This window comes from Panthera tigris, chromosome B4 (genome assembly GCF_018350195.1).
Source record: "Panthera tigris isolate Pti1 chromosome B4, P.tigris_Pti1_mat1.1, whole genome shotgun sequence".
NCBI classification, from domain to species: Eukaryota; Metazoa; Chordata; class Mammalia; order Carnivora; family Felidae; genus Panthera; species Panthera tigris.
Window position 1 is genome coordinate 82,701,463 of NC_056666.1, and position 14,512 is coordinate 82,715,974.

Here is a 14,512-nt window from a genome sequence, read left to right on the forward strand (position 1 = left end):
TTTAATACCCCATCTTAGGCAGGAAAAGGAGATATTTAATAACTTGCTGGGAGATGCAAAAGGGAGATATCCTCTTTATACACCAACTTTTTTGCCTACTGCCACCATTGTAGGTATCCCAATCATGAATTGCAGAGAATTCCTCCTTGATTTCCCATATTTGGGTTGTAATTCCAACACAAGGATTTAAAGATGGAAGAAACGTCTTAATAATAAAAGTGGGGTGGGACGCCTGGCTGTCTCAGTCGGTATAGCATGACACTCTAGATCTCTCAGGGTTGTAAGTTCGAGCCTCACGTTGGAAGTACAGATTACTTGAAAAAAAAATTTTTTAAGCATAAGAGTGGGGTGAAAAGAAGCTGAAGCAGAGAAGGACTGAATAATGAGTGCAATAGGAGAAATACAGGAAAGAAGATGTTAATAGTCATATTTCATTTGACAGTGGTTAGGCTGTCTCCTTTCCTTGAGTAGGCACCCCTAGTTTTAACAGTCTTGTTAGCCTCCTCCAGTCAAGAGTTCCTCATATTGGGTGGATGCAAAGAAGTAACAGACATGATCCTTGCCCTTAAGGAGTTTATGGTCTGGTGGTGGGCACAGACCTCCCAAAATTGAGTGCTAAATTCTAGGTATTGAGGCTATGTTGAGTGCAAGCTTGGAAGAGGACAGGAGAGCTTTTCTGAAGAGGGTAGGGAGGAGCTGCGAGAACAGTATAATTAAAGGCTCAGGTAGAAATATGCATTCTCTCATCTTACAGAGACACCCTCAGCAGTTCACATACTGGAAATAACCCAAGAGCCCAACAATCCCAGTAGATTGTGAAGTAATCAAGCAAGGAGATTCCAACCAGCCAATATAAAGAGTGAGCTAGATGTGTATGTTTAATGTGGAAAGGGATCAAAATTAGTTAATTGAAAAAAGAAGTTACAGAACAGTATATAGTGTATGAGCTCATTTGTGGTTTTAAAGGATGTCTATTTATATTTGTTTGTCAATAAAAAAATTTTTTAAACCTTCCAAAGGAAGCCCAAGAAACTCTTGGTAGTGGTTACTGTGAGAGCAGGACTAAAGAATAAGATGTTGGAGCATGGCAAGTTTACTTTCACCTTCCTAGGCTTTTTTTTTTTTTTAATGTTTATTTATTTTTGAGAGAGAGACAAAGCATGAGCAGGGGAAGGGCAGAGAGAGAGGGAGACACAGAATCCAAAGCAGGCACCAGGCTCTGAGCTGTCAGCACAGAGCCAGACGCAGAGCTCGAACCCACAGACCATGAGATCATGACCTGAGCTGAAGTTGGATGCTTAACGCCCCCACCTTCCTATACTTCTTATATTCTTTCTGTACTTTTCTATACTCTTTGAGTTTTTTTTTTTTTTAACTAAGTATTATCATGTTTCACAATGTAAAGAATTCGCATTTGATTCGGTTGTCTACAGATACTGAGCAGAGAGGTTCGCCAGCCAGGAAGAAACATAGGGAAAGCAATTTTAGGAAGATTCCTTTATGAAAAAGGAATGAGATGCCCCTCACAGCTCTCTTGGGCTATACATATGGTCACTCCAGATAGCTCTTTCCTTTCAGAACTGCCTGAAGTCGGCTTCACCTGATTTCACCTGGACCACAGTATTAGGAGCAGGGTCCTAGGTAAGGAAGGAACCAACCTAAGCATTCATTAAAAAGTTAGTGGGGCGCCAGGGTGACTCCGTCTGTTAAACATCTGACTCAGTCTCAGCTCAGGTCTTGATCTCAGGGTCATGAGTTCAAGCCCTGTGTTAGGCTTTGCACTAGGTGTGAAGCCTACTTTTAAAAAACCAAAACAGGGACGCCTGGGTGGCTCAGTTGGTTAAGCGTCGGACTTTGGCTCAGGTCATTATCTTGCGGTTCCTGTGTCTGGCTCTGTGCTGACAGCTTAGAGCCTGGAGCCTGCTTCAGATTGTCTCCCTCTCTCTCTGCCCTTCCCCCGCTTGCTCAGTCTCAAAATCAAATAAACATTTAAAAAACCAATTAATTAATCAATTAAAACAAAACAAAACAAAAACAGCGAGTTCTTGCAATGTGCCTATCACTGCATTAGCCCATGAGGGCTGGATAAAAAGATGAACACGACCCCAACCCTGTCCAGAGAAACTCTCTGGCAGTGGAAATGGAGGAAATCTGAGCTATATTTCAGAGGGAGAAATGACAGGCCTTGAGCACAGGCTTACAAGATTGGATACAGGAGAGAAAGGCCAAAGAGGAATTGGCAAAATATCTGAAGTTTCTAGCCTAGGAGACTAAAAGCAGGTGGACTTGGCCCTGAGCAAAGTGAGCCCAGAGGAAGCTCTGGTTTGGTGAAAAGGTGCCTTCCGGATTCTTCTCACTCTCCTTGCCATCATCAATGGGACAAGTCCTCCATGCTGGTCCCTTTCCTGCCAGGGACGGACTGGTGTGAGCACTTGGAGCCCTTCCCATTCCTCCACTAGAATTTAAAAAGTGAGAATGGTGGTGCAACCCTCTCTCATCTCTAACGTCAATTTCTGGCAGCCCACGACGTTGCCTGCTGCGTCCCTGAACTCTGACTTTCAGACACCCAAAGTACAACCTTAAAACATCGCCCAGAAGGGGGCAGTGGCCAGAAGCACATTCACCGGGCTCTGGGAACCGCCCGGCGCCTTCAGGACTCAAAGTAGCATTCCCGTGCGGTCTTGGGGCCGGGACAAAGGTCCGGCACTCAGCAGACACCTTAGACCTCGAGGCCTGGAAGCAGGGGTCCAGAGTCCCTCATCTTATCCCAAATCCCTGTTGCTCGGAATCTAAAACCCCGACTTCGTGGGAAGTCAGCCAGAAGGTATAAAAAACAAAACAAAACACCAAACCAAACATAAATGAACCCAGACCTCTTGGGGCGAAGGGGGGTGGCCCTTCCTCAACCCCACCCGTTGGTGACTCACCTCCCTCCAAACCAGGGCTTGCCCCTCCCGCGCCCGGTGCCAGGCGAGCAGGGCGGGGCGGGTACTAAGGTGGGCTCCATCCCCAGCCCTACGCGGGCGGACAAGCTTCGGCGTGTCCCCGCGAGTGTCCCTGTTTACTCTGAGCCCTGGGGCGAGGTGGGGGCGGGCCCTCGCAGCCCCTCCCCCACCCCGCCCCCCTTCTCCGAAGGCCCCAATCACTGTCTCTGTTTTACGAAGTCTCCAAATCAAACCTCAGCCTTTCCGCGTATCTTCCTTGCGAACTGGAGGCCCCTGCCCCCCACTCCAGGCAGGAGAGGCACAGTCAGAGTTCCCCGAGGAAATCGGGCCTCCGCCCGGACCCCAGGTCCTGGATCCCTAGACGGAGCCTGAACTCCTAGGACACGACACCGAGTTTCAAAGAGAAGCCCCTCAGCTCTCCTCGCCCACTGCCCAATCTCCCCTCGGCCCTTCAGCTCTCTGAAGCACGGGGGAGGGGGGGAGGCCCAGTCTGGGGGGAGGACGCTCCAGGCCCCAAACTGGCTAGCGGGGGTCCGGAGACCTTCACTCTAGGACCGCTGACCAGACCCAAATCCTGTCGCTGCGTTGACTCCCCCTCCCCAGGGCAGCGCGCCAAATCCGCGCATGCGCACTCACAGGATTGCCGCGTAGCTCTTTCTCCCCCCCCCCCCTTCTTTCCCCGCCCCTTCTCTCCCTCCCTCCTTTGCCGGTCCCCTCCCTCTCCCCCCCTCGCCCCCCCGTCGCGGCACCTCAGTCCGGGGAACAGTGGTGCGAGCTCCAGGCCCGTGCACTGAGGAGGCGGAAACCGGGGGAGCCCCCAGAGCTCCATCAGGCCCCTTCCAAACGCTCCCCCACCCGGTCCACGCCCCCCACCCCCTACCCCGCCTCCTCCCAATTGTGCATTTTTGCAGCCGGAGGCGGCTCGGAGATGGGGTTGTGAGCTTCTCTCTGGGAGGGGGAAAGAGGGGAGAAGAGAAAAGCAGGGGGTGAAGGGTTTGGATTTGGGAGGAGGGGGCGGGCGCACCCCCGACAGCAGGCCCTCCCCAAGGGGCTCTGAACTCTACCTCTTCACCCACGCCCCTGATGCTCTTTGCTTAAGGATAGGATAAGAATAGAGGAGGAGGAGGGGAGAAGGAGGAAAAGGGGGACCCCCCAATTGGGGGGGGGCGACGGCAAGAAGTAGCAGGACCAGAGGGGAGGGGGCTGCTGCTTGCATCAGCCCACACCATGCTGACCCCGCCGCTGCTGCTGTTGCTGCCCCTGCTCTCAGCTCTCGTCGCGGCCGCTATCGACGGTGAGTGAGATTCCGCGGCCCCCTTGGACCCCTGGGGACACCCACTCCCCAGCCCCCACTCCTGCGCTCAGATGGGGAAGGGAGACGCGGGAGGGGGTGCCTTTTGTTATCCCAGTCCAGCTGACACAGCAGCGGCCCGACTGGGGGCGGGGATGGGGGTCCGATTTGGAGGATGGGGGCCCAGGGCAAATGATGCTTCCGGGACCCCCCAGCCCAAACAAAGACCAGAGGCCTGGGAAGAGAGAAAAGGGCTCCCCTTTTTTCTGATCCTGGGATCCAGAGGCCTTCTCCTCCTGTCTCTGGTTGGGGAGGGCCTCTGCCTCCCCTACATCCTCCACCCCCCCCCCCCCACCCCCATCTGAAATGTGAAGGAATCCGGATTTGCGATGTACGGCTGCAAAAGGGTGGGGGGGCTTTTGCAGTGGCCTCTGAATCTGGAAGGGGGAGCTGGGTCAGGGTTGCCCCGCTGGGCAGAGGGCAGGCAGGCCCGGTAAGGCTGTGGGTGGGAAGAGGGAAGGCCACAGGGAAGGCCCCCTGCTTGGGTGTGGAATCTGGGCCTGGGGAGTCCAAGCTTGGAGGCCTGGGTCCAGGATCCAGCGGGCTACCCGCCTGGGTTCCTAAGCGGGCACTTCCCCCTCTCAGGGCCTCTGTCAGTAGCCTGGATAGGGCTGGGGGGGGGGGGCAGCGATGCTATGTGACTTTGAATTTTCCTTCTTAATTCCTGGGAGCTTTGAGATGAAAAACGTCAGATGTCATCATTGGGGAAGGGGACTGGAGAATGGCCTGGAATGCTGAGGTGGGAGGGAGGAAAAAAGCTGCTTTCTCCCTGACTTCTGGCTTGATCACAGTTTGGACAGGAAGGAGAGTTGGAGGTTGGATGGGGGTTATGGCTATGCCCCTACCCCCCAATTCTCTGCTCCTTTAGGAAATGTGTTTATTTCTCTCCACCTTTGCCCCATACACACACACTTTGTATATTACAGTTAGGCTTGGGCTAGAACAGAGTCTTTTTGGGGAAATGGGGTGTCCCCTCTCCCCTCTCTATGTCAGCTATTTTTCTCTTGCTTGTGAGTCACTGGTTCAAGTCTTGCCCAAGCTTTGAGCTAGGATCATGGGGTTGGGCTGGGCTGGGCCCCTATTTGAGGAGGGTGGGATCTCATCCCTTCCCGTCATTTTGGTCCATCCAACCAGGGAAAAACCTGGACCCAGTACCATCATGCACCCCTCCTCCATCTTCTAAATTTTGCCAGGTTAGGATTGGGAAAGTTTTTCTCTGAAACCAGATTGTCTCTCCCTCTCCTCCCTTCCCCCCAGCTTGCTTCAGTTAGAGAAGAGAGGTTAGGGAGTCGGGAAGTAACTGTGCCCCCAAAAGACAGTATTTTCAGTGGCTCCCAGTTATGTTGACTGTCTGTTCCCTTCCCTGCCACTACCTCAGTTATCTGCCCAAGAGGAGAAAAGAGGCTTTCTCTTGAATATTCTCTCTCGACCAGTCCTCACAGGCAGCCCTAGCCCATGACTTCCTTGTTATACATGTTCTTTCCTCTTTTTCTCAACCCTGTGAGGTGGGAGGGGAAACTAAGGCAGAGAGGTTTGGGCACATGACTTCTAGGGGGAATAGAAAAAAAATTTTTAAGAGAAAAAGAGAGACCCTCACATCATGGGAGGATGGAGTTAGGAAGAAGCAAGAGGGGCCTCTTCGGAGAGCAGAAAAGTCCCCATCCCATTCAAGGATAGCACCAGACTGCTTCACCCCCAGACTTCCAAGGTGGTTCTATTTGCCACACTACAGGTTAGTTGCTGGTGAGTGGAAGTGGGAGAGATTGGACATGTTCTCCTTAACCGTCTCCCTGCCCTTTCTTAAAATTTCCACCAAGCCCACATCTGTAATCCAGCTCAAACCAAACTGTATCCAAAGTCCCAGGAAGAAGACCCTTCCCCAGACACACTCTACTACTCCTACCTTGGGAATGGAAATATGAATCATCAGTTCTACCCCACTCTGAAGGGGGGGAAAGGGGTATTGTACAGACCTGTAGGGCCGGTGCTATCCAGGGCAGCCCAGAGGATTCTCTTATCTCTACCCCTGCCCTCATGCCTTGGGCCCACTGACTTCTTTCTCCAAAGAAGGAAACCTTTTGACCCCAGATACCTAACTTTGTGTCTAAACTTTCTTTCTGCTGCTATCGCAGGCCTTGCTGCTTTCCCTCTAGGGGAGCAGCCCTAGGAGTCTTCCTCACCTCTTCTGCCTCGTCTGCTCCACCTGAACTCACCCCAGTGTCCCCTTCTCTTTGGGGAGCCATGTCACCCCCACTAGTAAACAGAATTGAGTGTACTTGCTATCAGGGAGGATGAGGAAATGGATGAGGTGGGGAATGGGAAAAAGGGTCATTGAGGACCCTGCTGAGCTTAGGAACACCTTGTAGTGGGGAGGGCAGCCCCAGGCAGTTATGGCTCAGGGAAGGCTGACTGCCTCCCTCTTTCCACACCCCTCTCCACACACACCCTTGAGCCAGTTGTATTACCAGTTATCAGACAAGCTGGGCAGTTGAAGTGAGTTATGAGGCTGAGGTGTTTGCCTCCTGGCTCTCTGAGAGAAACTTCCAAACTCCTTTTTTCCCCAGTCAGACCCCCATCCTTGAACATCTCCCCTTCCCCTGGTCTTTCAAAGCAGGGATGTTTAGCACAACGATTTGGAGATTGGAGGAATATTTTGATGTTTGAGGCTTCTTCTTTTCTTCCAATCTTGCTCCCCCTTCCTCCATTTTCTCTCCTCCCCCCCCCCCATATATATATGTTGTTGTTTGTTTTGGTTTTTGGTTTTTGGTTTTTTTGTTTACCTCCAACCTCTCCACTGTCACTGAACCTCTTAAGGATGTCAGTTGGGGTCCTGGCTAGAGCCAGATCCTGTCCAAATCCGCCCAACTCCTCAAGACTCCATGCTTTAAGGAACCCCTCTTTACTCAAGTCAAACTTTCTTTCCTCCTGCTGCGGTCTCTGCCTTTGCACATCAGAACCCCGAGCCTAGGGCATATTGCCTCTCAGTAGTCTCTTGTCAGGATCCCCCCACTCTGTGTACTCTCCAGGATTCAAGCCTTCTGGCTCTGTATGGAGGGCTCACCGCCCTTGGGGAATCTGGGTGCAGCTGATTGGAGCCATGAAAGGGTCCTTGACCTGGTGGAGCTGGGTGCCCCTGTGAGCATTTGGAGAACTTAGTCCCACCCCACTGTGTTCAGTCCCAGATTTCAGCCCAGTTAGCAGGATCCTGCATTGTTTGGAGAAGGAAGCAGTTGGCTTTGGAGTGCTTCCGGTGCAGTGGCCCCAGGCACTAGTGTAAAAACTCCCCAGGAAAGAGGTGAGGGATAGTGGTGGGGGAGAGGTGTTTGTCCCTCTTGCTCCCTCAGGGGAGATGAGAGTCTCTCCGAAGCCTTGGCTTCTCTGGTTGAAGAGCTCCAGTCTTCTTCCCCTAACTCCCTATTCTGTGGGAGGCAGTAACCCTTGTTCTGGGTATTCCTTGGGACAGACACTGCTACAGCAGGCACTCTGTCTCCATAAGTCAGGATATATGTTGCCCGCACCCTACTCTGAGTCTTGGGGGCTTGTTGTTTTTTGGGTTCATCCTAAGACAACTGTGCCATTATCTTGGCAGCCTCTGGGCTGAGACCCCTTCCTGTCTATTTTTCCTCTGTCTGCTGTCATTGGTATGTGCTCTCTTGGCCTCTCCAAACCTTTGTCTCTCATCCTCCTGGTTCATCTCTGTCTGGTTGCCCACCCTTTGTGGCATTCTCTGTCTATCTTTTTTAGTCTCCATTGCTTGATTTGTCTCTACCTGGTCTCCATCCACTTCCATCCAGGCCTGGGATGGGCGTCTCAAAACTCCGTGGGAGTGAGCATCTCTCCTGGGCTTTCCCACATGCTCTCTTTCCCACCTCGCCATTTTGGAATTATTCTTCCCCTCCCAGGTCAGAGTCGGAATGTCCAGTTCTGCAGTTCGCCCTTCACTTTCCTCCAAATTTCTCTCTCTTTTTCCCCCTCCACTACTTTTAGGAATGGATTTTGGAGAGAATGTTTCTGGAGGAAGGGAACTTGATACCTTTATGGGCTGAGTAATAGGGGAAAGGAGATATTTCAGAAGGAAAGGGGGAGGTTAGACTTCTCTCAGAACTTCCTCATGACCTGAGAACTGGAGAAAGGTGTGGGGAACGGGTCAGGAGCTTAGACCTTCTCCTTCTGCTGAGCATAAACCATGCGTGTGTGTTGGGGGGTAGGCTTATAAAGGCCTTATAAAGGCCTGGTGAGAGATATGATGACCTCTGGGGGGATTTGAGGGGTTGAATTTTGCTTGTGGGGAAAGGAAAAGATGGTGGGGAGGTCACTGGTCAGGCTAATGTCCTGCTGAGTCAATATTGACTCAGGATGGAGGGGGAGACCCTTCCCCTCCCTTGGCAGTCCAAGCCATCCCGTCTGTACGTCTGTCCAGGCCGCAAAAGCAGAGTCCCAGACTCAGGAATGACAAAAATGTGTCTGAGCCTCACTGAGCTGCGGGAAGGAGCCACCGGGTAACACCCAAAATACATAAAATTCAGTGAAAAGCTCTCGGTTTGGGTCTGGGAGGCCCTGCTGCCCCACCCCCCTATGTTTGAAAGTTTAGATTCCTGCAGGCTCTGCCCCCCAGCCCCTGGCCACCCCCAGCTCCTCTGTTCCTTTAGATATCTCACGTGGTTCCCTTTAGAAAATATCCCCCGGCTAACACAGCCTATCTCTCCCTCTGCTGTGTCTGCTCTTGAAAAGGGCCCCAAGGGTCCCCTTCATGCTTTCCTGGCCTCAAGTCTCCTGGTCCTTTAGGACACGCCATCTGAGGTCGCAGCTCCCTTGCTCCCAAGGGGAGCTCCCAAGGGGATCAATGGATGGGTCTCCTCTTCTGGAGAAGACTCCCTCAGGGTTTGTCCTTTCCTGTCATCCTCTCTTCTCTAGCCAGGCACTCTCGCCCTCCTTCCCCACCCCACCCCCAAGGTCCCGGAATGGGACAGAGGACAACAGCCAAGGCTCAAGCAGGGCAGTGGGGTCCGTGTTGTGTCTGGACACACACCCAAGCCTACACCTCCTGTCCTGGCTCCAGCTTGGTGGCCCTGGGGGCCATGGCTGGGCTGGGTGCCTGGGTTTGAGGGGGGGTGGGCAGGGGTGTTGGCCAGAGTTAGCATGGCGGTCACATTCATCTCCAGGCAAAGCTGAGAACAGACGGCCCCTGTGTCCCGGCGTTCTTGCTGCAACCTCACTCACTCTCCTCCCTCTCCAGTCCTCTCCTCCTTCTTCTCCTTCCTCTGTCTTCCCTCTCTGTTCTGTTCTTGTCCCTCTCTGCCTCCTCCACCTCCCCCTCCTCTCTGAGGAGCCCTGAAGGTCACTGCCACCCCCTATAATCTCTTTCCCCACTCCTAGTGCCAGAGGACCAAAATATTCTCCCTGCCAGTTCCTTTTCTTCATCCTTTTTCATCTGGCTCCATCCTCATGGTCAGTGAGGAAACCACCTGTTCAGTTACCCATCACTCTGTGCCTCAGTTTCCTCGTCCGTACAATGGAGATTGCAACAGTACCCACCTCCCAGGGTTTTGAGGATCTAAATGAATTAACATGAACAAAGTGTTTCAGGTCAGTGGCTGACGAGTAGTGACCATGTTGAAAAGTGTTAGTTAGCTCCTATCATTAGGAAGCCCCAATTCTCATGAGGGCTGGGAGGCAGAGGAGGCTAGTGGTTGCTCCCGAACTTAGGCCATGTTGTTCCCTCACCTTAGCGGTGGACCACAAAGATGGGTTTTGTGGCTGCTAGCGTCAGATGCAGAAGGCTCAGCTGAGGGGAGTGGGGTTGGCTGGCAGTTCTAAGCAGATTACAAGTGCCCTACCCCACCCCCACTGCAGCTCCCTCCCACCTCAGAGGGAGGCTTCTCTTGGCTATGTAGACTGCCCCAAAGTAGGTTATTTGTTTCTTTCCTCCCCACTCCCCCTGAAGGAAATCAAAGACAGGCTTCAGCCTTCAAACTCCAGATTCCTGGGGCTTTCTTCACCATCCCTGACAGGAAGGAAGTGCTGTCACATATCTCTCCAAGATCCTTGTGCTGCCTGGTCCCTTGGGAGCAGTGCAGCGCCCCCAGGTCCCTCCGCCCCAGCCCTGAAGAGGTGCTGCGATGGGACAGGGGCCCCGAGTGCTCCTCTTCCTTTCCTTCCCCCATCCCCCACTGCCCCCCTCCACAAGAGCACATCTGGTTTGTGAATCTCTCTCATTCCAGCTTTCCGAGTTTGCCAGCTGCTGTTTCCTCTGCCGAGTTCAGGCCAAAAATGGGGGTGGGGACAGCTGGGGGGGGGTGCAAAGTGAGGGCCAATGGAGGGGGGATCATGGCTGGGACACGGAGTGGAGGGGAGGTTGGAGTGGCCAACCAGTGACCTCACGGGGCTGTGAGTTCTGCCTTGAGGAGGAGTGGGGCGTGGACTAAGTCCATGTGAAGGGGTGGGGGTGGCATGGGGGCCATTTCTGGGCTCCAAACGGCCCATCTGCCTCTCTAGTCCCATTCCAGCCCTTTCTACCCGCCCCCAGCCAGTCTCGGCTGGCCAGGGGAAGAGGACCGGTCTCCGGCATGCTAACTAGGCTGGCGGGCTGTTTCCCCGGGAAGACCTCACAGCTGGCCCAGTGGGGCAATGAACTCAGCATTATCCACCTCCTCAAGGGGCCTTTATTCCCTGCTCAGGGTGGGAGGTAGGGGAGGGGGACGCCGCGGGTGGGGGAGCCTGGCCAGGCCATCCTTGATGTGTTTCCTGAACTCGGCTCTCATCCTGGCCAGGGGCCTGGGTGCAGTCCCTTCTGCCAGAGATGGGGGTTAGGGAGGGAGGACATCGTCTCCGTGTGGCCCTCCTCAGACTCTATCCCTTCCTGCTCAGAGCCCTGACATACTTTATTTATACTCTGTCTCAGCCCTGAGCTCATTCTGCCCTGCATTTGAGTTAGTTGTGTACAGCTGTCTTCCCAGGGGGACTGGGGCTCCCAAGGGGGCATCTCACTCCTCCTTGGCACCCCAGGCTGGTCTTCAGTGCATGCCAGCTGAATAGAGATGGAATTTACAACAGGCCAAGGAAAAGGCGATGATGGGCTGGGAGACTGGGAACCCAGCCCTGGGTGGGGATGAGGGAGAGCAGGGGACTTTTCTTCCCATGGAGGACATGGTGACGGGGTTGGAAGGAAAAGCTCCTGAGGATGTCTCCGTGGGAGCTGGGAGGCTGATGCGGACTGCCCTGGCTAAAAGCTTAGCGTTGGCTCAACTGGTTTGAGTCCTGGTTTGGTCACTTGCTTGCTATGTGACCCCACCTTTTCTGGGGCTTGGCTTCCTCATCTATGAATGATGGTATTAGTAGCACTACCTATTTTGTCATATTGTGGAGAGGATTAAATGAGATGATACATGGAAAGAACGGGTTGACTACAGTTCCCATGCATACTGAGCCCACAGTAAGAGTTAGTGTTACCATTCTTAATTCCTCCTTGGAGAATGAGGCAAGAAATCTAGGTGGGAGCAGAGGAAGGTGAAGAGGGGGCGAAGGACAGGGCAAAGAGGTCCTGGATGTAGTAACTCCACAGGTTAACTGGCCTGAAACCAGCTCCCAGTCACCCTTCTGCTGCGGCTCTTCAGTTGTGGCATCCTGAGCCGTCTTCTGTGCCTTTTATCTCAGACGACATCTACTGAAAGCCCTCCTTGAGGTTTAACCAACAAGGGGAGCCATGTCTTTAGAGAATGGAGGTGGAGGCAGGGCTCCCTACCCTGCCTTGCCTTTCCCTCCTATACTTCTGCTGATACAGTCTCTAAGTCATCACTGTGCCGAGGGCACCCCCCACCACTTCCTGTCTGGGGCCTGGTGCTTAGGAGTTGGAGATGGGCAGGGTGATGGGTTTCAGGGACCAGGAGTGCCACAGAGGGCGGACTGAGCAAAGAGGTTAGAAAAGAACACCCCTTAGGGTGCCTGGCTTGATTGGAAGAGCGTGGGATTCTTTTAAAATTTTTTTTTTTTCAACGTTTTTTATTTATTTTTGGGACAGAGAGAGACAGAGCATGAACGGGGGAGGGTCAGAGAGAGAGGGAGACACAGAATCGGAAACAGGCTCCAGGCTCCGAGCCATCAGCCCAGAGCCTGACGCGGGGCTCGAACTCACGGACCGCGAGATCGTGACCTGGCTGAAGTCGGACGCTCAACCGACTGCGCCACCCAGGCGCCCCTGGAAGAGCGTGGGATTCTTGATCTCAGGGTCATGAGTTCAAGCCCCACATTGGGCTTAGAGCTCACTCAAAAATAAATAAATAAATAAATAAATAAATAAATAAATAAATGAATAAACAAACAAATAAATAAAGTGGCTCTCGGCTTCTAGGGGGAGGGAAAGGAAGATAAAGAGAAAAAATGTCAAAGGCCTAAGTCCTGATCTTTCACCGTCACTCTCGGTCAACAAAACTGGGGCCGCTGGTGTCTGACCAGAGTAATGCAGAACAGCAAGGGCTTTGACCCTGAGAACTGGAGAGGCACACTGGACAGGCAGCATCTGGGGTGGATGAGCAGGCTGTAAGATACGTTTCCTGCATCCTTCACCTCCCCCCCACCACAGGTACACGGTATTCCGGGAGTATCCCACAGCCGCCTGCCACCCTAGGTACCTGGACTGTAGCTCAGAGTCTGGGCCAGATGGGCCTGATGCTGGGGAAGGAGGAGGAGCTCTAGGGACTTTAAGGTCGTAGAGTTGCCCTCCCCCTTTCATTGTTTTCTTTCCTTACTCCTAGCCCCTAAGACTTGTAGCCCCAAACAGTTTGCCTGCAGAGACCAGATCACCTGTATCTCCAAAGGCTGGCGGTGTGATGGTGAGAGGGACTGCCCGGACGGATCCGATGAGGCCCCTGAGATTTGTAAGTACTTTTTCTGATCCCTTCTCCTAAACGCCTTTTCCTTTTGGCTCAGGAAGTTTGGGATAAGGACGACTGATCTCTAGCCTGGTGTGGACCTTGCTCTGTGATTGTTTGTCCATGACACAGCTAAAACTATTCTCTCCCCCTCTTCAAAGTGCCCGGCACGGTGCATGATGTGCTCAGAATGACACATCCGATTGCTCCTTTAGCGGCTGTACCCCCAAGCCTGCCAGAGACTTTGTTGTCTGGGCTGACAGCTTTGCTGGAAGGAGAGAGCCCAGCTTCCCTTCCCTTCTTGCTCAGTCCTCTTCTTCCCACCTCTGAGACTTCTGACTCTTAATAAGTGCCCCCAGGTCTTGCCGGGTCCTCTTCCTGTCCTCAGGTTCCCAGGCCAAAGGCCACTGGCTCTTACTCAGTCTCTGTACCAGAAGCCCCACCCCTGTTCGTTTCCCGCCACCCCCGCCTTCCCCTGCCCCAGTAAGTGGTGTAATCAGAGGCAGCTGTTTAAACTGGGAGAAAGGTCCGCACCCAGCCTTTACCCTGCCAGTGGGGGGTGGAGGATTTGCTGGCGGGACCCCAGAGTGTTGGGCAGCTGGTAGAGTCCTGGGGTCCCCACCTTCAGCCTCTCACTGCTTGGCCAATCGGGGCCAGGGTCTAGGAGACCCTGCATTCCTAGGTCTGTCCCTGTTCTCTCTCCCAGATTTATCCTGCTCCAGCTCTATTCCCTGTCCTCTCCCTATACCCTCACCCACAATGGTCAGGAGTAATTTTAGGGCCAGAAAGGGAACCACCAGTTCTCTCTGTCTTTTCCCCATACCCTGCCCTCGAGGGGTAGAGTCGGGGATAGTCTTCAAGTGTTTCTATGGTGAGGGGAGTTCAGCCTGGAGATTCTTCTTGCCAGATACCACCTTTACGCCCTACTTTGTTTTACCCTGATGCTTGATGTGGGGGTGATGGTAGCCATGCAGAGGGGCCGGATCTTTCTTCAGTTTGATGCAGACCCCACCTTAGACACATCCCCACATTGTTTGCACTCATGTACCCTCCCAGACCCATCAGGGGGGGCCCTGATGCATCCCTCCCCACCACCATCACCACCCCCCCCCCACACACACACACGCACACAGACCAGGGCACACGTCAGCACAGACACATTCTTATAGCAACACAGAGTCCACACTCTCAAACAGGGATGCAGAAGCCCAACCTCAGACAGACGCCCCCAGACACTCGTAAAAATCCAGACTCACTCCTGAAGGACATGGAAATGCACAGACTGAGGCCAGAAGCACCAGCACAGACCAGCACGTGCAGACACACCCTGACTCCACACTCCTCGCTCC

The 14,512-nt window shown here is 53.3% G+C and overlaps 1 protein-coding gene across 2 annotated transcripts in view; it reads left to right on the forward strand.

The window, feature by feature from the left end:
* The first annotated feature begins 3,858 nt into the window (after positions 1-3,858).
* The window catches only part of LRP1 (LDL receptor related protein 1), an 81,928-nt gene continuing 71,274 nt past the window's right edge, over positions 3,859-14,512 (forward strand). Inside the window, exons 1-2 of one of the 2 annotated variants that reach the window (XM_042992574.1) lie at positions 3,859-4,239; positions 13,047-13,169. In XM_042992574.1, coding sequence (XP_042848508.1) covers positions 4,173-4,239; positions 13,047-13,169 — 190 coding nt within the window. In that variant the 5' untranslated portion in view covers positions 3,859-4,172. The remainder of the gene's footprint in view (positions 4,240-13,046; positions 13,170-14,512) is intronic. The other variant, XM_042992575.1, reaches the window with a different exon arrangement.